Here is a 22,064-nt window from a genome sequence, read left to right as displayed (position 1 = left end):
AAGGTGAGTGGGAAGAAGGTGAGCTGCGTGCACATTCCATTTTTATTCCTTTTTGGCAGAAATAGAACACTGCTTCGGCATAATTTACATTTTCTAATTTAGCATCAAGGTTGTTGAAGGGAAAGCAGCGTGCATTTCTATCAGCAGACAAAAATAACAGCCGCATTTGAGGCAGAATTGAGACGCTCTGAGCAGAGCGACAGGAGCCGGCGCTGCAGAGGGCAGGTGTGCTGCTGTCCTGTGCCAGCCACGGACACAGCTGGCTTTTCCAGGGCATGCACAGAAAGGAAAACACCCAATCCATCTGCCATTTCACACAGGCAGTCTGCCCAGGGTGTCACTAAACACTACCTAAATGTCAGTCTCACTGATTCCCAGGCAGTGCCACGGAGTGCCCAGCAGCAGCAAACACTGCAGTCCAGACAGCTCTGACAATTCAAACAGACTTGCACATCCCCATTTCCCCCCAGATCACCTGATTTTCAGTTAAACAATGCTTTAGACCTTTCCTTGCTAGTTCTCCTTCTAGTTCCTGAGCCCCCCTAGTTCAGGAAATGCTGCTTTTCCTCTATGGAAGTGTTAGAAGTCAGCAAACCTTCCACAGCAGCTTTTGGATTACAAGTGACAGAGGTCCAAAATCATCTCACATGAGCATTTCAAGAAAAGCCACCAAATACAGAGAGGCTGGTGCTGATATTAAAATAGCAGTTGGAGCCTTGGCAAACTTCTGACATTCAAGCATCTGAATTGTTTTTCTCTGTAGAGCTTGCTTGTTAAAGTGAGAAAACTTGGGGCGGGGGAGCCAGGAGATTTTTTAAAATTGGGGATTACTCTCTGAACACATCTTGGCATGAGAGTGATTCTATCATTCATAATTTCATCTCCTACAGGTTTCACAGTATATGTTATTTAAAGAAATTCATTTCCTGCTGAATGATTTATGAGGGAAAACAGGATGCTAAGGGAAAACACACTGATCAAATGCATCAGAAGTTCTCAATATGAGCATTTACCATGGAGTTATTTCCTTCTCCCTGTCAACTAATCCTGATATTTCTTCTTGCTAGTAAAAACACATATAGTTGCTCAAGATTTCAGTTTCCATAGAAACTGTTATTGGCTGAAGTAAATACAAGATGGCAAAAAGTGTGACTTCGCTAGTCCTGTGAGCGTGTTTGCAGCTGCCAAATTTTCACCACCTGACCATTCATCCTCAGCATCTACTGGTGCCTGACATTTTTAGCTGCAGCTCCCTTTAAAGGGCACGGACACTCTTTTGAGAGGCACCTCCATGCTTTCCAGAAGGCATGTGAATATTCATAGCTATTCCTATGCCTCCTAGTACAGAAGCACATTTTGTGTTATTTGATTTTGCAGACCTCGTCACTGAACTTTACAAGGGAAAAGATGCCTCAGATTGCACATTAAACTAAAGCTTGAGAGAGTATTACCAGGTAATGTGCAAATAAAGGGAAATAAAACATTGCTTCATCACCACTATAATGATTTTCTTCTGCTCCCAAAATTCCTCTTGCTCCCTTTCCTACTTGATTCTAATAGAAACTTAAAAATCAAAATCCTGATGATAATTTTATCATTCTCTCTCTTCTTTATAAATGTCATTTTACTTTGAATGGAGGCACTTTTTCCTCACATACACAATTAATGTGTCTTTTCTTGTTCCCATCAGAACATGACTGATTTTTTTCCTCATGCAGAGCTCTGCTGCAGTGCTCTGAGCTGCCTGAGATTTTGCCTTGCTACCAAGGAATCATCCTTTGCATGTATATTGCATTGAGATGGAAAACTCTGCTACCATTTCTGAAAATAGCAGCTGAAGACAGAAGGAGCCTTCCTTGACAATGTGCAAAAAGAAGGCGATGCTGGAGGTCCTCAGGGTCATTTCAGTAGACTGCTTTTAATCACCCAAGCATCAAGTGCCTTGGTACCCACTAAAACTCCCTTCTACATCATCAGAAACCCCAGTTCCTGCCCTCCTTGGAACAGCACTGCTCAGGGGCAGCCACACATTCACTGCAGCACCCAAAAATGTGTTCTCAGCTCACTGCTCATTGATGTGAGGACTGCAGGGTGAGAGCTGCACTTCTGTGCCTTCAGGGGAACCTTTGAGTCAAAACATTGAGGGAATGGAGAAAGCAACCAGGGCAGCTGCATGAGAAAACCAGGAAGAGGCAAACACCACAAAACATATGGGACTGGACTTATGGAAAAATACCTCTGGAAAAACACTATGAAAACTGAATATCAACCAAAAAAAGAAATGGTAAAACCCTTTGTGCTTCTCAGTCCTTTTTCAGAAATGAAGAATACTCATGGCAGTGCACTGAATGCAGCATGAGAACAGGCTGAGTTGTGGAAACCAGGACTGCCTGCAGTCCTCTAAAATAATTTCTTGGTGGTGGCCTTGTGTGGCAGCACACCTCACACATTCTGGTACCTCACTGTGGGTGAAGCTAATGACACTGAAACTTAGCTTACTATAAAAATAGAAAGGAATTTCTCTTTTTTATTTAATGGGGAAGTTGATGCTTATTAAAAAAGACACTTATTTCTATCAAAAAGCAGCAGTAGATCATAAATATACCAAATGAGGTTTAAAGATTCCCATTAAGTTTGTAATGACAACCCATGGGTGAAATCTACTCTTAGAATTCTGAAAAGAGATTAAAAAAATTTGCATAAACTGGCAGAAGTCCCCTGATATGAAGATTGTACAAAACCATGGGCAGAAGGAGGGGTGGTGGGGTGATGTAGAGCAAATCACCTCAGTCTCTTGGGTTTACAGTAAAAGCAGGGGGTGCTCCCAGCTGGAAGCAGAGCAGTGGAAAAGAGCCCCTGAAAAGCTTTGGTGAGTATCCTCCATTCCCAGGGCTCTCTCTTCAGCCAAAATCCCAGGAGTTTGACTGGAAGCCTCAGTGCAATCCCTGCTGCTGCCCCCTGACGTGGAGGCCAGCCTGCTGAAGCTGAGTGTGGCTCCTCTGTGGCAGTGACACACACGGGGCTCTAACGCTGCCCACCCGCCCCCTGCTCAGCCCCAGCACAGGACCAGAGCACAGCTGGCACCAGGGGCCCAAAGCAGCCCTTTAGGTCACACCCTTTGCAAGATGCCATCAACAGCCAGCCCAGGTGCTGTTTGCTGCTGCCCACACACAAACCAAGGACAAAAAGCAAGCCCATTCACACAGGTGGTTCATGTCACCACTCTGAGAGCCGAGATTTTCTCCTACCCTTCACTTAATGCCACTGCTGTCAGATCTGACACGTGCTCTAACAAAACCAGCCTTTATGTAACCCAATAAATAAAAGTCACCAAGGCAATAGCTATGCATAAATTTCAGCTAAAAACATTTTGTTAGGAGAACATGAATGTCCTCTGTAAAGCAGGTAGCATTTTAAAATAATGTTCTAGACATTGTTAATACTTTATTGCTATTCATCATAGAACCATTAATCATGGTGAACTCATTTGGTATTAATGTGGATGTCATAAAGTACTTCTGTTGCATTTCAATTATAACTCAGCCTTTAAAATGCTGCCAGCACTACACTTGGAGCTTTGAAAGCCAAGTATGAATAGTCTGTTCAGAGATAACTACAACTGCTTTCTGGCACGGAAAAACAACCTTTTCCATTCCTAGGGCCTGCAGGGGGCTGAGCAGCCCCTGGGGCTGTGCCTGGGCCCAGGGCTGCAAGGAAGACAGGTTACCCAGACCCAGGAATATTCCTCCCCCAGGATGAGAGTAGGAGAAACATTCTTTTGGTCTGTTCAGTCAGGGCTAAGCAGCAGCAAGGCCAAACTTTCCAGGCCCTGGGGGATTTCATTTTTTCCTATCACTCCTGGGATGCTCTGAGGCACTCTTGCTTCCAGAGCTGAGTGCTTGGGTTTTTCCTCTCATGTGCTGTGTCTCCCAAACAAAAACACCAGAGAGAACAAATATCTCCAGCCTTCTGCCTGTAGAGACTGTAAATGAGTGCACAATGCATCAGGACAAACCTAAAGGGAGCTGATATCCCGACCTCTCTGATAGCAGTTTAAAAAAAACAAACACCCAAATCCTCCTTCTTGGCCTCACGAGGCACTGAAAGAAGAAAATCACCAGCACAAAATGCAATATGGACTCAAACAAACAGCAGCTCCCTGCCATCAGGGAAGCCAAGAACTTGTGTAAGGGTACCTTGACAAACCAGGATTTTTGCTCCTGCGCAGCCAGCAGAGCTTCCAGATGGATTTTACACAGAGAATCCAAAGACAAAACCTCAACACTTCTCAACAGAAACAGTGTTAAACAAATAAAAGGCAAAACACTTCTTTTTAGCTGTCAGTGTTAAACAAATAAAAGGCAAAACACTAAAACACTTCTTTTCAGCTGCGGGAACGCTTTTTCTCCTTTTCAGTTCTTGCATATAATTCTCATTCTTTTTTATCCAGGTCATCAATGTAACAGGAAAGCACACAGCAAGAATTCCTACCTTGGGAGCTCTGGCATGTTTTCCACATCTGGCATCTTTGACAAGGCTGATATCCAGCAGCTCAGTCTCCTAGAAGGAAAAATTGCAACACAAGTAATTATTACATTATCCAAGAAGCCTTGTTGTGTTATCAGTGTCCCATTCCCACATCTGTTTGTCCAAATGGAGATCAGCCTCTAGGAGAGCTCAGGTGCACCCAGGCAATTCCAACAGCAACACTGTGCAGCTATCCCAGGATATATAGATTATATAGAAGCCATAAGAGTCAAACTGAATTCCTGGATTGCTAAACAGCAGCTGCTGTGCTTTTGGTTTAATCTGTTTAATACAATTTTAGCATTTTGATGCTTGTCACAGTGCGACAAAAGGCAGTGTCACAAACAGAAAACCCTGCCTCTGCAATAGAAAACCTGCTTTATTATTGCCAGAACACTTTGAAAAGTGCTCATAAACCCCAAGAAGTGTTTTATCTGTAATGATAACAAGGTTCAACAATTTCAGTGACTGCTGCTGAGTAAGACACATGCACTTTCTGACAGGCATTTCATAGCTTGTGTGCTATCCTGAGTTATGGGTTATACAGCAAAGCTGGCACACCATGACAGCTTCTGTTGGGCAAATCCTTGCCCTCCCCTACACAATAACAAGGTTCAACAATTTCAGTGACTGCTGCTGAGTAAGACACATGCACTTTCTGACAGGCATTTCATAGCTTGTGCGCTATCCCTGAGTTATGGATTATAAAACAAAGCTGGCATACCATGACAGCTTCTGTTGGGCAAATTCTTGCCCTCCCCTGTAAACAAGTAACACGAAGAATCCCCTTTCCCTGATTTGAGCATTGGGAAGGAGGATGGATGCTGGAGCAGTGTGATTCCCAGCAATCTGCAATACTCCAGCAGGAGTGACCACACTGCAGGGAGAGCCACACCACCTGCAAGCATTTCAGCCTTCCAGAGCAGCAACTGCAAATGCTGTGCAGGGAACATGAAATCTTTGTGCTGGACAAAGCCACTGCTCCTGTTCTTTTCAATTCCAAGGAGAAAATAAACAAACAACTGATGGCCATGTTATTTTGCCAAGGGTTACTTGGGATCCTGATTTGGTTTTCATTCTAAGGAACCCGCTCTTGCTCAGCTCTTGCAGAGCTTTGCATTCTGCAAAGACAAACTCTACCAACAAATTTCCCCGTGACTGTACATTGATCACATTTCCCTCTGTCCCCCCAGCAATCCCAGTTCCCTTCTGTTCTAGTGCTTGCTGAGCTCCATGAACACTTTTTCCCCTCTTCATGGAGCCTGTTTAGAGGACACCTGCACTTTTGAGATGGTTATTTTTTGCTCTCACTTGCCTGAAAGGACAAGAGTATCAAAGCTTGCAGAGATTAGAAAGAAGCATTAGTGGGGTGATAAAAGGTGGAAATAACCCAAACTCCACCAATACTCAGGGCATATGGACACAAGCATTCTTCTGACAGTGCAGGTGAAACTTCAAATAAAAACAATTCACACTTAAGTGCACTGGAGGGCTTTGAGTCCCTTTAACTCTGAGTTAATCCATATGGCCATTAGGATCCTGGCAGGAGTGAAAACTATGGAACAAGGCAGAGCTACATATGAGTTAATCACACTCGGAGCAAGACCTTGGGTGGGAAACAGGAGTTATATTTACAATATCAAATAATACCCATACACCAAAGTGGTCTCAAGCCCATGGTGAAATGTTCCACAGAAGCTCCAGGCACGTGCAGATCATAAAAATCAGATTTCCCCAACTGAAAAGACTAAGTAGCACTAAAAATAAAGGCTTTACCAGCAAACACATGAGGGAAATTAAATATGCTGAAGAAAAATGGATCTTACAGATCACAGAGATGCTGAGCCACACAGTGCGAATTTCAAAAGCTTTTTTTTTATATGTCTGGTATTTTGGTTTTTTAAAAAAAGAGAAGAACAACTAACAGAATTGGTAATTTAGTCACTCACAAAAGCACAACTAGACCTCCCATAACACAAACACAAAAAGACCCTTTTAAGTGGAATAGCACACATTAAAAACAGACTCAGAAAAAGGAAAAGGCAATGCCCAGCACTCCCAAGGACCTGAACAGCCCTGCTCAGGTCTGCATCCTCCCAGATGGAGGAGGGTGGGCCAGTATGGGGTTGGTTTGGAGTTTTCACTACTGCTTTCAAGCTGCTTACATGTCACCAAGCCGTGTGCAGAAAATGTGACCACCTGAGGATCCAAGAACTGGCGAGGGCAGTCTGACAGTAAGGGAAAAGTGGGTTTTGTGGGGCTGCTCTCCTACAGCTGCCAGGGCTGTAGGAAAGGCTGATCCCTGAACATGCACCTCATGGCCTTCCTGCCCTGTGACCTCTCTGACAGAGAGCACAGCGTTTGTAATCCTATCCCAGAATCATTTCTATCCCTATTTGACAACATCATTTAATATAAATAGATGAGAGCAGGACCTGCATCCATGGAAGTGCCTCTGCAGGCAGAGTTCAGTGGGGCTTGGATGAATCAAAATTCATAATGGGCCATTTCTTAGTACTTTGGTTCAAAGAAACCCCATGGAATTCCCTCACCCCAGGCACTTGCTTTCATCTTTTAAACAACTAATTAAGAGGGCAGAGATCAACTTCCTTGCAAGTCAGAGGAAATACAATTTCCTATTTCCCTATTGCAAAACATGGGGGGATTTTTCTAAAAGGAAAAGACACTTGAGCAGTGGCCAATAAATGCCCCATTTCCTGTGCAGCCAAACAGCCCAAGCCCTTCTCCACCTAAATAAACAGGAGTTTTGTTAATGACTTCCTCCAGCCAGGCTTGGAAAATGCACTCTGTTGTAGGGGGCATGGAAACCCTGGCACCGGTGGGGGGAAGAAAAAAATCCAAGTCCTCACAAGTCCAACTTTTCCCTGTTTAGAGACCTTCAGTCATTGCTGCTGGGATTAAATCCTGCAATAGAGTAACATCTCTTAATGCAAGTGGTAGATCCTCCAATCATTCACAACATAAAAACCTGGAGCAGTGAATTACTAATCCTACCATGTTTGTTTTCAATTAGCAGCCGAGACAGAGAGGGCTGCATTGTGCAATCACTTCTATGGGTGAGCACACACTCACAAAAGCAACGCATTGTGCAACCCTCAGTGTCTGCTTGAGCACTTGTAATTAGGCCCATCTGAATTTAATATAATACCACCAATTTCTACCAGCTGAGGATCTGGCTCATTCTATTTGAAACTGCCAAAACGATGCCAACTGAGTCACAGCGCCTTGGGAACGTGCTTGTGACATAACCCCAGCTCCAGAGCAGGAATGCTCCTGGGTACCACTGGAGAGCTCTCCTGGAGAGCCAGCAGCAGCAGGGAGGGCTGGGAGCAGGACCTGCTACAGAACCTCCCAGAACAGTGTCAAGGAGACCCAGCAAGAGCAGGTGTGCATTGAACACAGGTTAGTCCAGAGAGAACTGCTTTCTAGACATCCCTCACAAAAATAATTCCACTCCTCTGCAAGCATCATTGTGGCTCAGGAGTCGCGTATTGCTCTGACCTCAGCTGTTCAACCTCTGTTTTCATGTCCCTTCTGGCTGGATGTTCTTTTTTCCCAGCTCTCAGCCAGTGCCACTTAGGGAGAAGGTCTAACCAATTAAACTCTGTAAACTCATTTTCCACGTAGCTGGAAAACCTGTAGCTTCACAGTTTCAAATCTGAAGAAGAAACTGTGCCTGAAAGCTTATCTAATTCTTCTGACTATTACCAGTCAGTCGACTAGAAGACACAAGACTGCCTTCAAAGCTTGCTTCATACACTGCTAGCAAAATAAATCTTGGAAAATTAAGCCGGTTTTCTAAACAAGCACCATTTAGTGCTACTGGATGGCAACATCTGGTCAAAGTTTTCAAAGGGACAAAGCCAATTTGCTGAAACAAACTTCAAACAGAGAGTCAAACAACACTTTCTATTGGGAATAGCTAATCAAAATGAAATAGTACTTTAATATTGAAAGTCTGTTTTATCATTCTCTGAACACGAAAGCACTGAATATCTGTGGAAGAAGAAATGTATGCAGTTCTGTGCTATACTTATTTTTAGTCAGCATTTAAAAAATGTTATTTTAAATAAAACCACATGACTACCATCCTAACATGAAAGACAACATTAGAACAATACTTGAATCTGATGAGGAGCAACTACAGAATCATTCCAGTTGGAAAAGACCTCTGAGCCAGTTGGAAGAGACCTCTGAGATCACCGAGTCCAACCTTTGACCAAATACTACCATGGCACCAAAGGCTCTGTCCAGGCTCTCCCTAAGCTGGGATGGTGACTCCACCACGCCCTGGGCAGCCCATCAAAGTCTAACCACCCTTGCATGAAGAATTTACAAGTTACAAAGAAATTACAAGCTAAGCTAAAGAACTGCCTTAGGTAAATAGGTATGGAAATTCACGCATTTACAGCCACTTATGGAATACACCTCACTCAGGTTTCAGGGATTTGGACAGTGATTCATCAGCCACACTCTAACTCCAGGATGAATTTCTCCCCAGTGGGATTGAATACCTAGTGCCAGTTCCAAAAGGGTGCTTGCAGAACTAGGGGATGTCAACGTATCATTTTCCTGCTCAGAACATACCTATTTTCCTTATTATCAATGAGAATAAATTGAATGAAACACAGCAATTTGTCTCCTCATCCCAAAGGAAAACGTGGAGGACTGGTGAGACTGATTTAACAGAAACCCGCACCGACAGCTGCAAGCAGGAACAGCAAGGTTGTCAATGACTGTAATTGGAGCTGTGCTTCCCCAAAAGTGCCTTTATACAATTCATAAGCTGCATCCCACTGGAGAGAGACAGTCCCTGAAGAAGCTGTCTCCATGCAGCACACAATTCAATTATTGGGCATCAAAATGATGGGCTGTGTCAATAAGGCAGCAGCAGAGCAGCACGTACACCTCCCATCAACAGGAGAGCTCTCCTCAACAACCCCAAAGTCTTTTGCTGCACAGCTGTCCTTCACAAGCTCAAGGTACTTTCTTACCTTCCCACACACTCTTCTCAAAGAAAAAATTAAAAATTATGTTATTAAACTTGCCAACCTGCCCAAAGCAACCAGAGCTCCTTCTAGCTCCTTGCAGGTGATGGATAAAGCAGCAGCAAGGCACTCAAAGGATGGAACAAAGGCTCTCACTCCTGGAGTAGCCACTGACATCTCAAGGATCAATCAAACACACAATTTTAACTTGGTTAAAGTGGCTTCTGAATTCTCTGCGTTCTAAACATCCATTACAAAATCCAAAGCCCAAAACAAATCCACCACCCTGGCGCATGAAACGAAAATTTGGGTGAGAGGCACAGCTGTTCATGAGGGGAAACACAGCAAACACTGCTGCCTCCACTGCTTCACTCAGAATCAAAGCTTTTCAGGCTTCTCCTTTCTGGCCAATGAGCACTGGCAGAAAACCTCACAGCCTCATCCACGTCAGGCCTGCTCCGAGCACGAGGCTGGGCACGGTTCACCTCGCACTCTGGGGAATTGCCAAAGCCCCAGAGGAGGGTCCAGAAGAGGGGACCGTGTCATCAGCAGCTCCCCGTGGAGCTGGGGAGGCATTGCTGCCATTTGTTCTGTTAGCTGTGGTGACAAGGGACATCCCCTGAGGGTGACAGGGGACATCCCCCGAGGCAGGGAGTGATGGAGGAAGGACAGATGTGCTCCTCTTCCACAGAACAGCAGCTTGGAAAACAAGAAGGGATGGGCTTAAACCCTGCTTGGACCACATGGCTCCCTAGGTCTGGACTAGTCTTTCTGAACAATGGCAGAACCATGGGGCTTGGTATAGCAGAGAATGGAAATTTAAAAAAAAAAATAAAAAATCACTTGAACAGAATGAGAACAGAATGATTTCTTACTCCCCAAAATGTATTATCTGTAAATTTGAACTTGTGCTAATCTTTACTGGGTGGTCAGCAATTCTTAATTCCAAGAGACTTGGGGGACCTCAGCAAGGCAAGAACCAGCATTTATTATTTGGCTCCACTGCTCTGGGAATGAGCTCTAAACACCTCGAAAGATTTCCTGGCACTTTAGGAAGAACCTCCAAGCAGAGCTGTATAACATCTCTCCTCCAAGACCCTTACAGGAAGCATTCCTATGGAAAAACAAGCCCCAAATGGGAAAGTTTTGGCTATCTTAATAACACAGAGTCTCTCAATGTATCCCTGGAGTTGTAAGAATAGCAATATTTTCTAGTACAGGGAAAATGATCTGTGGTTTATATAAAGCATAAAACATTGAGCTATTAGGGCAAAAATGAGAGGGAATTTTCATGCTAAGTGCCCTTTTAATAATGAAAGCAAAACAATTCTTCTGCAGCTACGCATAGAGTTCTTTGCTGCTTCATCAAAGGGAAATTTCATTTACTTGGATTTACAGATGCTGTGGGGCTGAGCAGTCTAGAAACAGGCACAGAGATTTAACAATACAAACCTTAGTGCAAAGAAACAGGAAGCAGAAAAACACAGTAAAGATTTGCTGCCTGCCTTCATCCCAGCAAACTGACCATCACAAATAGGCAAAGGACACAGGGAAATCTCAGCCAAATGATGCTACAGTCCAGTCCAAAGTCACCAGTGCTGACAGAGTATAAGCTCAGCTTGGTATGTAAAAACACTTCCCCATCAGTCAGTGTCAGTACATGCTGCCTTCATCCCAGCAAACTGACCATCACAAATAGGCAAAGGACACAGGGAAATCTCAGCATGCTCTGATCAGCCATCATCCCAGGTGTTGGAAGCAGTGCACTGGAAAAAGAGAAAACTGCCATACCAGGACTTCAGCCATTCACAAGTCTCAGCCAAATGATGCTACAGTCCAGCCCAAAGTCACCAGTGCTGACAGAGTATAAACTCAGCTTGGTATGTAAAAACACTTCCCCACCAGTCAGAGTGTCAGTACACACTCCAAAAAACCAAGCCACAACCCTTAATCTTACAGCCTAAACACACAAGACAATCAGTGAATGAAAGGAGCAAAGGGTTTTTGAAGTGATCCCCAGCAGGACAGAGGAAAGCAATGGCAAAGCTGGAGGAGTACCCTCCTATCCTAATCCCACATCCTTCACGAACATGGAATCCCCTAATCCCACTGCTGCCTGTGCCAGTGCTCTCCCTTTCCAGGAAAGCTCCACCACAAGAACATTCAAACCCAGAAGTTTCTCACCAAAACAACTTGGATTTGCTGCAGCATGCAGTGGGAATTGTATGGACAGGAACACCTTGAGTGTGCCTGGTTGGAACTGGTTTGGATCTGCTGAAATTGTTCTTGCATCACTGCCCATCCCACTCACACAGGCAGGGAAGAACAGGAGCAAAAGGAGAATTTACAAAATGCAGCCATATTCAAAAATGAAAAGAGCTGGGGGAGGACCTGCTCCAGAAGAAAGTACAAAGCACCTTGTAGGCAGCCTTCATAATGGTACTTGACTGATTTTTATTCACATAACTGAGAATAACCTGGCAATTTGTAGCTTTAGAGTCACAAGGAAGAGTACAGTGAATTGAAGTTTAAGCAGTATATTAAAAGACCAAAAAAAGCAGTATTTCTATTAAGAAACTTTTCCTTTCAAATCACAACTCAAACATGTATGATTATGATGATTGAATGCCTGCCCAAGAAGGGATCTATCATATTTTGGGGGTGATGTTCTCATGCCATTATTTCCCACTGACAGGGGATCACAGATTACACAAAGATTATGGTTTTTCCTTTGAAGCAAGTAAAATGTATTATTTTCAACAGTGAACAGCAGGAGCAGAACTTTCACCCCACATGGAAAACCACTGCACAACTCTTGCTCTATCACACCTGACAGTGCAGCTCCTCCCCATGAAAATCTGTCCATCAACAAAACGTTTTCCAAGACTGAATGAGATTCAAGGCTTTTGAACTTTAGAAAAGCCCCTTTTTTAATGCGTGCAGCATAAGTTGGAGACATCCAAACCAGCAAATGAGTGGCTCTGGCTGTTTGATGTTAGAAGCTACTCCAGCAGTGAGGGTGGTTTTGTGGAAGGGTTTGGAGACTGCACATTCATGTCAACCAGTCTGTATTAAAACAATCAATACTTTTTACAGATCTAAATGTAACACAATTGGCAGATTAGGACCTCAGAGTTGCTCTGCTCCCCACATAACACAGGGATTTTTAATGTTAAAGCACAAGCACAGCAACCCATGCCCTACTTACAGGCCTGCCACTTCCATGCATGGATAAAGAGAATCAACTAAAGCTGCACGGAAGCAGAATGTTCATCCCTGCCAGCTCCTCTAGCTGCAGCCCTGGCATGTGTTCTTAACTGGAGAATCCACAGCCCAGGCACAGTTCCAACTGGAGACTCCAGCTGTAACAGGCTGCTTGAGCACTTTTCAGCTCAAACAGCTGAAAACCTGCAAAACCTGGAGACTGGGGAGAACCTAAAGCATCCACAGTTTTGGAAAGGGGAGGAGAAATGACCCCAGCAGCTGCATGCACATTGGTCTGACAGGCAAAGCTTTGGAGGAGATGATGAAAGGAGTATGAATCACATGAAGATAAAACAATAAAAAAATAAAAGACAGCATGAGCTTGCTGGCCAGATCGTACCTAAATTTCTAATTTTTCTTTTTGCTTTGCACAGGAAGCTTTGAAGTCTGACTGAATTTTGGTTAATGGCATGAGCTAGAACTGGCAAATCATCATCCCCAACTCTGGTCACCAGTACTCTGAGGTGAATTTAACCTGAAGGAGCTACAGAGAAGGCTCCAGAAGTGATCACAGAACCCAGTGTAGGCTCCTGTTAGAAGAGACTCAGAGAGCTTGGCTTCCACCAAACAGCTACGAGGGGGATGATTATTGTCTATAAATGCATGCATTGTGTAATCAGCTGAGAGGAAGAGGAACTATTCAATCTAGAAAGAAATAAGAACTGAGTTATATGGATTCTAATAAGTGCGGGCAAAATTAGGACTGTTTTTCTTCACAATTTGAAAGCAAAAATCACTTTTAAAAAGCGGTTTGAGATGTGTTTCTGAATACTAATACATGCACCACACAATATCCATAAACAGAGCACAGAAAATGTTTTTCTACAGTAGTGATCTAATGGAATTGTATTTATTTACAGCTAAATCTTTGCATTCTCACCACTCCAACCGCCAGGCAGCTTTATCTACAAAGTTACCACTGGATAGTTCAGAGGGTAATTCATTAAATGCTAATTTGTAAGTGACCTATCTGGCAAGTGTTGATACTCCAGTTTCAGAGGAGATTTATACTTCCAGGCTCACCAGAGAGGTGAGGCACAACAGCTCTCTAAGGAAGCATTGCCTTGCTCTGAGGGAAATCCTACTTTGCTTCTTCAAAATGCACAGTCCCTAGTGCAGGGCTGGGCAGCAATTTTCCATGTTCTTCTTCTCCCTGTGCTGAGGCACAAACTCTCACTCCATCCTCCCACAGACCCTTTTCACTTCACTGCTGCTGCCACATTTTAATTTCCCCTTATTACCTCCATTTGCTGCTTACCTTGTAAATATAAGTGAGTTCAAAACAGTTACTTGTTTGGTGTTTATTAGGAAATTAATTAGAGGGGAGTAAGAATTTCTTGCTAATTTATTCTTTACAAGCTGTAATCATTATTATTTTTGCATGCTCTCAGGGTTTATGGATAAGTACATCTTAAAAATCAAAGCAAAAAAGAAAAAAGAATCCCCAGACCAGAATCAGTGGGTGAATCTCTCCAGATTTAATTTACATTCATCTGCTATTAATCTGAATGCATAATATTCTTCACCATTATTTTATAAATCTTTAGCTAGAGCTGGGAAATTATTTTTATTGAAGTATTTGCATGCGCATGCCTCAGATTCTTTTTGTCTTGGCAGCTGTGCCTGAAATTGGGATTTACACTGAATGAGGAAATACGGGTCATTCTGCAAGCACAACAGAGATGAAGTCAATGGCAACTTGTTGGAAGACCTTGAATTCTTGCCAAGCCACGTTTCCCAAAATATTTTGCCCTACACCACACTGAAGCCTCAATTAGCAGCTACTCTCTCCTGCAGGAGCCAGCTGCTGTGAGCATCAAAGGCATGTACACAGAACAGAACCGAGCTGTAATTCAGCAAAAACCTGTAAAGATGCATGATTAGCTCTTCTTATCCTTCATCACACTGAAGAACACGCTTTCCTTAGCAGGGACTCACTTCAGCCCACACCTGAAGTGTGCCCATAGCTGCATCATGCCCAGCACACTCCAAACTTTGCATTTTGTTCCTTGCCTGAATCCAGCACTTTGGGGCTGTTACAAGACGGGGAAAGTTTTTTGCTCACTGTGTCTTGTTGGCAGCACACACACAAGAAGACACACGAGATATTTTCCTCCCCTATCAGGGCACTCTTTAGCTCTTTCCTGTTTATATTTTCTCCTGCTATGTGGAATTAAAAACAAGGCAGCAAACCCAAGGTTAGCCCTGCTGTCTAATGATGTTTCTTAATTTAGCAGCTTGTTTGACTGCAGTTGCTGTTTTCTCCCCCAGAAATGTTCTCAGTTCTGCTCTCTGGAGCATAATTATTCCAAGTACCTTTCCCCCAGCAGAAGCACACCAAGACTTCTTGACTTTGCAAAAGGAAGTTCATGTTCTTGAAGGTGACTGAAATATGACTTGAAGAAAGTATTGAAGGACTCGATCCTGGCAGGGAAATGCAAAAGAAGGAGAGGACCCAAACACTTTGCAGGTTCCCCAAGCCTCTATGAATCACAATTTTTAAAAACCTCAAGGGCGTTTTTCACAGCACAACCAACCTGCAAGCCTGAAGGGCACTTAACACCCAAACAAACTGATTTGAATCCATTTGTATCTCATCTTGCCAGAAAAATCGTCTCACTTTTCCAGTGCTCTCCCTGACACGACCTGGATGTCAGCTCTGCGTTTCTTTTGCAGCCTTGAACCACTCAGCGTGAAATAATCCTGCTGGATGACTGCCTGGGCTGGGGTGGCTTGCTTGTTATTATTCTTAATGCAGCAGCCAAGGTGATTTCACCAATTTCCTCAAATGAAGCTGCAATTTCTGAAATAAGGCACATCCTAGCGAAAGAGATGAATGGGAGTCAGAAATGCTTTGGGAAATGTTTCATGCATGCTCTAAAATACCAGCTTCCTCTTGCATGTGGGAAGATCTGCTGCCTTCCTGCTTGGAAAAATACCTTTGGGTTTCAACAGGCAGTAAGGTTGTCACTCCCACATCTGAGAAAATACAGCCAAGTTTGGAAAAGCTACTGAAACATCTTTCACACACAATGAACTTAAAAACCCAGAATATATCTGCATGGTGTTATTCTCAAAGTGCATAAGGGAAATTAAATGTTTAATCTAGCATTTCACAATATCTAAGTGGTTAAGCTTGCAGCTTAAGTAATGTCTTAACAAGTGCCTTGTTTCTTTCTAAATAAAATTTCATGTGTAATGAACTTATCATTAGGAATCAAGGGTATGATTTAGCACATCTTTCAAAGCAGGCTGGGCTGCCTCCAGAACAACACCAAAAAGTGCTATTATTGAGTAAAAAGCAGGATAGTTGGGGAAAAAAAGACATGCTTAGAAAAAGGAATGATTTTTCTGTAATTACGTAGATTGAGAAACAGCTATTTTTGTTAACATCTTCAAAGAGACTATTCAAGTTATGGAAGTAAACAGAGGAAAATAAGAAAAACTTTTTTTTCTTCCCCTCCCAGAAAAATGATGGCTTGAAAAGCAACAATGAGACAAGAAATCTATTTAGGAGAACAAGGAGAACAGTGCTTGGGTGGAGGCTGGGGTCAGTGGTATCACCGACTGTGATTTTAGTCCATGGACACACCAGGTCAGGATTTCACTGATAAGAACTGAAGTGCAGCTTGTCACCCTCACAAATCCCCCCCACAACACGCAGCTGGGCTGGCTGTAAGGGACAGGAGGGCTGATGGCACAAGGCACTCGTAATTAGAACCTGGGTGACAGCTAAGCCCTGTAGAAGACACGTGGTGGGGGAGAAAGCAAACAAACAGGAACTTGCTAGAAGGTCATGGCTGTGTGTTTTGTGGTCAGCCCTTGCAGCCTTATAATGACAACTATGATATTTCGGGCTCTGCTTGGTGATTTTTTCCCTACTGCTGTTTGTGAGTCCAAGGTCCAGTATGAGAATGACAGGATTAAACATAGATTGGGATGTGTGGAGGGACACAAGGTTTTAGGCACGTATCTCCTGGTCTGTGTAAGCAATAAAAAATACTTCCTCCAGTTAAACCAGACTCTCAGATTCTCATTATCCTTCCCCAGGATAGGAAAACTCAATTACAAGCCACAGCTCACCACCTTCCCCTGTTTTTTGCAGGATGTCTTATACAACAATTCACAAAGCATCTCACAGAAGGGTCAAGAGTGACCACAACGAACGTGTTCTACTTAATAATGGCAAACACAAACCTGCCAGAAACTGTGCAATTCTCGCAAAAGCAAGCAAATAAACACAGGGACTTGTGCCACTCTTTCCTCCACACCTTTACATATTCCTGTTACAAAGCCTGCCCGTTTTGTAACAAATAATATGCCCCCTCAGACACATGATGTATCATTTTCTATTTCTTTTTTAGTCTGGATTGTCTCCAGGATCTTCCAAACCTGATTCAAAACACTAAGCTGTGTATCAACAGTCTTGGAAATGTGGGGATATGACAGTGTAATGGCATTCTCACTTCCTTTCCCACAGTAAATACAATTTTTCATTCAGAGAAAAAAAAAATGCAGCAACACCTTTAATTTCTCTGAAAATCTGGCTTTACTGAGTTTGTATCCAATTTTACCTTTTTCTGTACAGAAAAGTCTCTTAAATAATAACAATGCATATCTATTCTTTGAAATAAGTTTTTATTTAGGCTGGTAGAGGCTTTTTCTCTCTCTTAGTCTCTGAGTCTCTCTCAGTAGCCTCAACCTTTCAAAAGGATTGTTTACTACTTCAATTAAAGGAGAACAGAATAACGTGACCAATTAAAAAGATGAAAGAGATGGAGCTTTATATTAAACTTGAAATTACCCTTATGGATAAACAAACCTTAGCCAATTATTGCAGCAGCAAAACAAATTAAGATACAGTCTCAAACCAGATTAAACATGAGATTAATTTCTTCAACAAGTACGTGCCCAAGACGGGAGAGCTCAGCAGCCACAATCCTGCATGTCCCTGTCATTCCAGCCCTGGAGGAGGACTACAGACTGTTCAGGCATTGGGAAAGCACCAGTAGGAATGGCATTTTAATACTTCTTCCACTATTTTGTGTAACTTTTGTTATGAGTTTAACAGACTCATTTGTGCTTCAGGAAGATCCTATCAATATTTGAGCAGCACATCCAACCTCCACCAAATAAATCAAGCGATCTCGACTTTTATTGCCCCGGATATAGAAACCACATTTGATCATCTCAAATAATTGCTCACCTCTGATTCTCAGAAGAGCTTGAATGGTCCATTATCAGGCAGAAGCCTAAATAACGTACTATTACTATTCCATTGATGGCACACAGTCTCTCCCCCTCCAAAACTCAAAATTAAAGAAACAGGCTGGGCATATCGACTCTGTTCACTTCAGAAATATTGGAGACATTTGTTTCTTCTGCCCTTGCCACACAGGGACAGGAATCTGCACATTGTCTTTTCCCCAGCAATAAATCCCAAGGAAACATCAGCAATGTAGGAATAGATCTCAATGCCTACTACTGTCTGATTGATTTGGTTTCTGAAGGGATTTCATGCTCCATCAGAATCCAAGGCAAACTAAACACCAGACACTACAAAGAAACATGAAAAACCATTTCCAGAACGGATTTACAAAGTAAACTCTGGAAATAGGCAGAGAGTTAACATTTACTTTGGCTACATAAGGCCTCCTGAAGGTTCCCTGGAACGCAGAGCGGCTCCTCAGGGCTGGCTCAGCGTGCCTGTGCCTCTGCTGCAGAGCGGGTTTCCCTCAGGACAGGACACAGGGATTGCTCTGGAGCTGTCCCGTCCCAAACCCCGCTGTGAGGGTGAGGGCAGCGCGGCTGCCTTGGCTGCACACACCGTGCCTGAGCTTGGCTCCGTGGGTCGCTCCTGCTGGGACTCCCCGCAGTGCCTTGGGAAGCTTCAGAGGACAGGGAGAGAAACATCCTGAGCCTTGTGCTGCTTCACAAGCCCAGGAACCAACCCCCACTTGGTAATAAAACATGCTCTGTGCAGAATCATCACTTCTCCCTTTAGATGTGCACGGAGCAAGTCCCCGTTTCTCTTCTCTTTCAATCCCAAAATTAAGTTTCCAGAGTGGTTTAGGTTATTTAAAAAGGGAAAAAAAAACGCAAAAACAAACCAAAACTTGTTTCTGGAGTTTCCAGAGTGGTTTAGGTTATTTAAAAAGGGAAAAAAAACCCACAAAAACAAAACAAAACTTGTTTCTGATACCTGATAGGAAAATGAATATCTTTATACAGCAGTAGCTACCACTCACCACAGACCTTCCTACATCTCCATGTGCAGCTCCATGAGCATAAATAGATAGGGGAAAAAAAACGATTTGAATTTATTATGTCATCTCAGTGGTGTTGATACTAGACATGTTAACAGTGGTCTGCTATGCATGCAGGTTAACATATGTCTCTCCCATTACAGAGTCAATATCCCACCCAGAGTAAATCTCAAAGTTCAGCATGGCCCGAATTAAATCCTGTAATGACTCCTAAAGATGGCCATACAATCTCTAATGTCAATACCATACTCTGGTCCATGGTTATAATTTGTTCAGTCAATAATTCACCACAGTCTATTAAACTTAGTACTGGCTTCCTCAAAAGTGCTAAAATAAATGTTTTAAAGACTCCCAATGGCATATTTATAGTTGCCTATAATTGGCTCTGCAGCATCACAGGAGCACATCATGGAAATTATATATATAAATCAGACCACGATCTTAATTTCACACTTATTCTCCAAGGCTTGGCATAAACAATTGCAAAGCCTCCTGTAGTTCATGATAGCCTTAATCCACAGCCCAGGCTGCACAGCCAGCAAGACTCCTCTGAGTTTTGTTCTCCTTTGGCTATGTCAAGGGTCTGAGCAGGAGCCAAAGGCAATTCCCAGCTGACATTACAGGATCGCTCCTCGCTAGGAAATTTCTGATTCCACAGTGTAATTCAGCCCCAGCAAGCTGCTGAGAGCAGTCAGGTCTTTGGGATGCAGCTGTCGTGGAAAAGGACTGGCTGTGGGACCACACAGAGTTCTGGATGCAAGGGGAAAGTGTCCCTGCCCTGAAGAGCTCCACAGATCCATGGTGGAGGGCTCCTTCCTATTCAGGTGTGACCTTCTGGGTGACAACAGTCACAACACAGCTCTGATTTTCAGAAGAATGATGACCAGGAAGTGTCAGCTTGGTTATCTCTATAACCTCACTCTGTTATTAAAAAAAAACCCAAACCAAAAACAAAATTAAAAAAAGAAACCAATACAAGCAAGCAGCACAGAAGCACTGACTGTTTTCAAAAGCTTGTTATCTATCTTTGTGATAGATATGAGCTCCATAAGAAGTCAAAAAACAAGGGAGGGAAAGAAGGCTGGCTGGCAAATGTTGATGTACAGCAGCTCATGTTGTAACACACACTGCTGGATTCCTTTTTCCATCCATATGCCAGGAAAAATTGACCTAAGGCAATGTTTTTTATTGCAACTTTTGGCAGATCCAGTCAATATCCATTATTTACAATTATGCTTTTGTGTGTGTTTCCACTGTAGTATCTCTGCCTAATTGTCAAGTCCAGATAGGACTTTGCCATATAATTATTCAAAATGCATTTAGTAAGTGATGCAGATGGAAGATACAGGAGGAAAATAATACCAGTATGAAATTACATTCCTAACAGCACTCTGCAATGCATCTCTCTAAACAGAAAGTGTATGGTAAGCTAGCACTAAAAACCCCCTACCAAAACCACTCTTTGTTCAGGTTTCCTTCAGTAATTCAACACTCTTTTTCTTCCTGATCTGTAGTGACCAGCAGCTGCCCGGACCTGCACTGCAAAATCCCACTTCTACCACCCCAGAACACAGATCCTGCTTAGGGCTAAACCCCACAACATAACTGGAGTCCTCTAGACCCATGCTTTAAACAAAAACCCCACGTTCCACACCAGGCTGACAGGGCTGGGGGACAGCACCTGGAGTAAGCACAGAGTGGCTGCCTCCAGAAGTGACAGTTCAAAAGTTAAACTCAGCTTGGTTCAGTTCAGCTGAGCACATTATGGAGTTTCTTTCAGCTGACAAATTTTTGTGGTGTTTCAAGAGGGTGAGAAACTTACTGTAAACTGATTCAATTTGTCAGGTGACAAAATCACCTAATGGCCAGAGGTCCTGAACTTTCCCTCTGGAAAACTTTCTGAACTTTCCCTCAGATCAGGCAGGTACCAGTTTAGTACCCAGCTACATCCAAGCTTCTCTCTTCTGCTCCTGGAACAGCCAAGATATTTCCTATGGCAAGGTAGAAGGGAGAGGCAGGGGGGAGCCACAGGACTGTCAATATCAAGTACATGACATAAAATACACTGTCTGTACTTGCTTTCAGGGCTCTTTGCAAGTAACCACAACTTGATGCCCCTCCCTTGCTTTCAGGCTCCTTTATGTGAGCATCTTCCAGTGAGTGATAAGAGGAAGCTGCAGGCTGGAATTTGTAAATGCACGGAGTGTGGGAGTTGCTCAATTCCCCCTGGAATAAATGGTATAAGCACTAGCAGTGCTAATGGAGGATTAGCTAATGGAGGATTCCCCTGAGACACGAGCTTGTCTGAATTACCTTCCCTGATAGGACTCTTGGAGGACAGGGGAGCTTTGGCAAAGCTGTGCTTCCAACATTTTAAGCCAGCCAAATTAGTCCAAATGAACAATGGCAGGCCAAAAAAAAGCTTCAGCAATATAATTTGGCTTTGTGCTAAATATAGTACAACAGCGTGCATTCTATTCTGAAGTACAACTCTAACACAAAGCAAAAGATAAATTCTAAACCCTGACAACAATCTTTGCACATCCCTGTGAAAGATGAGGGATCAGGCATTGCCCAATACCTGATCTGCAGTCCTTGAGCAAAACCAGTGCAGACTGACATACCAATACAAATAACCTGACCAGAATCAAGTGGCAGCTGAGTTCAGTGTGTTCATGAAGGGATCATAGGAAGGAACACTGGAGGAGAAAAACATTCCTCAGCAAGCCCAAGACTGGACTTGTGCAGTGATCTCTCAACAAGCCCTGTGCCACTTCTGCTTCTCCTAAGCCGAACAAGTGATGGAAGGAGTTGTTCTGCTCCTCTCTCTGCTCATGTGTGTCTCCCCAGTGCCACGTCTGAGCAGCTCCTGCAGCCATGGCAGAACCAGGCTGACGTTCCCACCAAACCAGGCTGCAAGACACCTACTCCAGGCTGGGAAAGGAGCGGCTGCACACCCACAGGCTGCCAGTTCTGCTTTGAGCTCGGCTGAGAGCAC

At 43.4% G+C, this 22,064-nt stretch overlaps 1 protein-coding gene across 3 annotated transcripts in view; it reads right to left on the bottom strand.

Annotated features, from left to right (window-relative positions):
- Positions 1–22,064, bottom strand: part of PLCB1 (phospholipase C beta 1) — a 334,392-nt gene that overhangs the window by 237,771 nt on the left and 74,557 nt on the right. For all 3 annotated transcript variants that reach the window (XM_039716849.1, XM_039716851.1, XM_039716850.1), the window contains exon 3: positions 4,492–4,560. In XM_039716849.1, coding sequence (XP_039572783.1) covers positions 4,492–4,560 — 69 coding nt within the window. The remainder of the gene's footprint in view (positions 1–4,491; positions 4,561–22,064) is intronic.

Source organism: Passer montanus, unplaced genomic scaffold (assembly GCF_014805655.1).
Source record: "Passer montanus isolate IOZ18808 unplaced genomic scaffold, ASM1480565v1 scaffold37, whole genome shotgun sequence".
NCBI lineage: Eukaryota > Metazoa > Chordata > Aves > Passeriformes > Passeridae > Passer > Passer montanus.
Note: the sequence above shows the minus strand (reverse complement) of the source record. Positions and strands in the feature narration are given on the sequence as shown.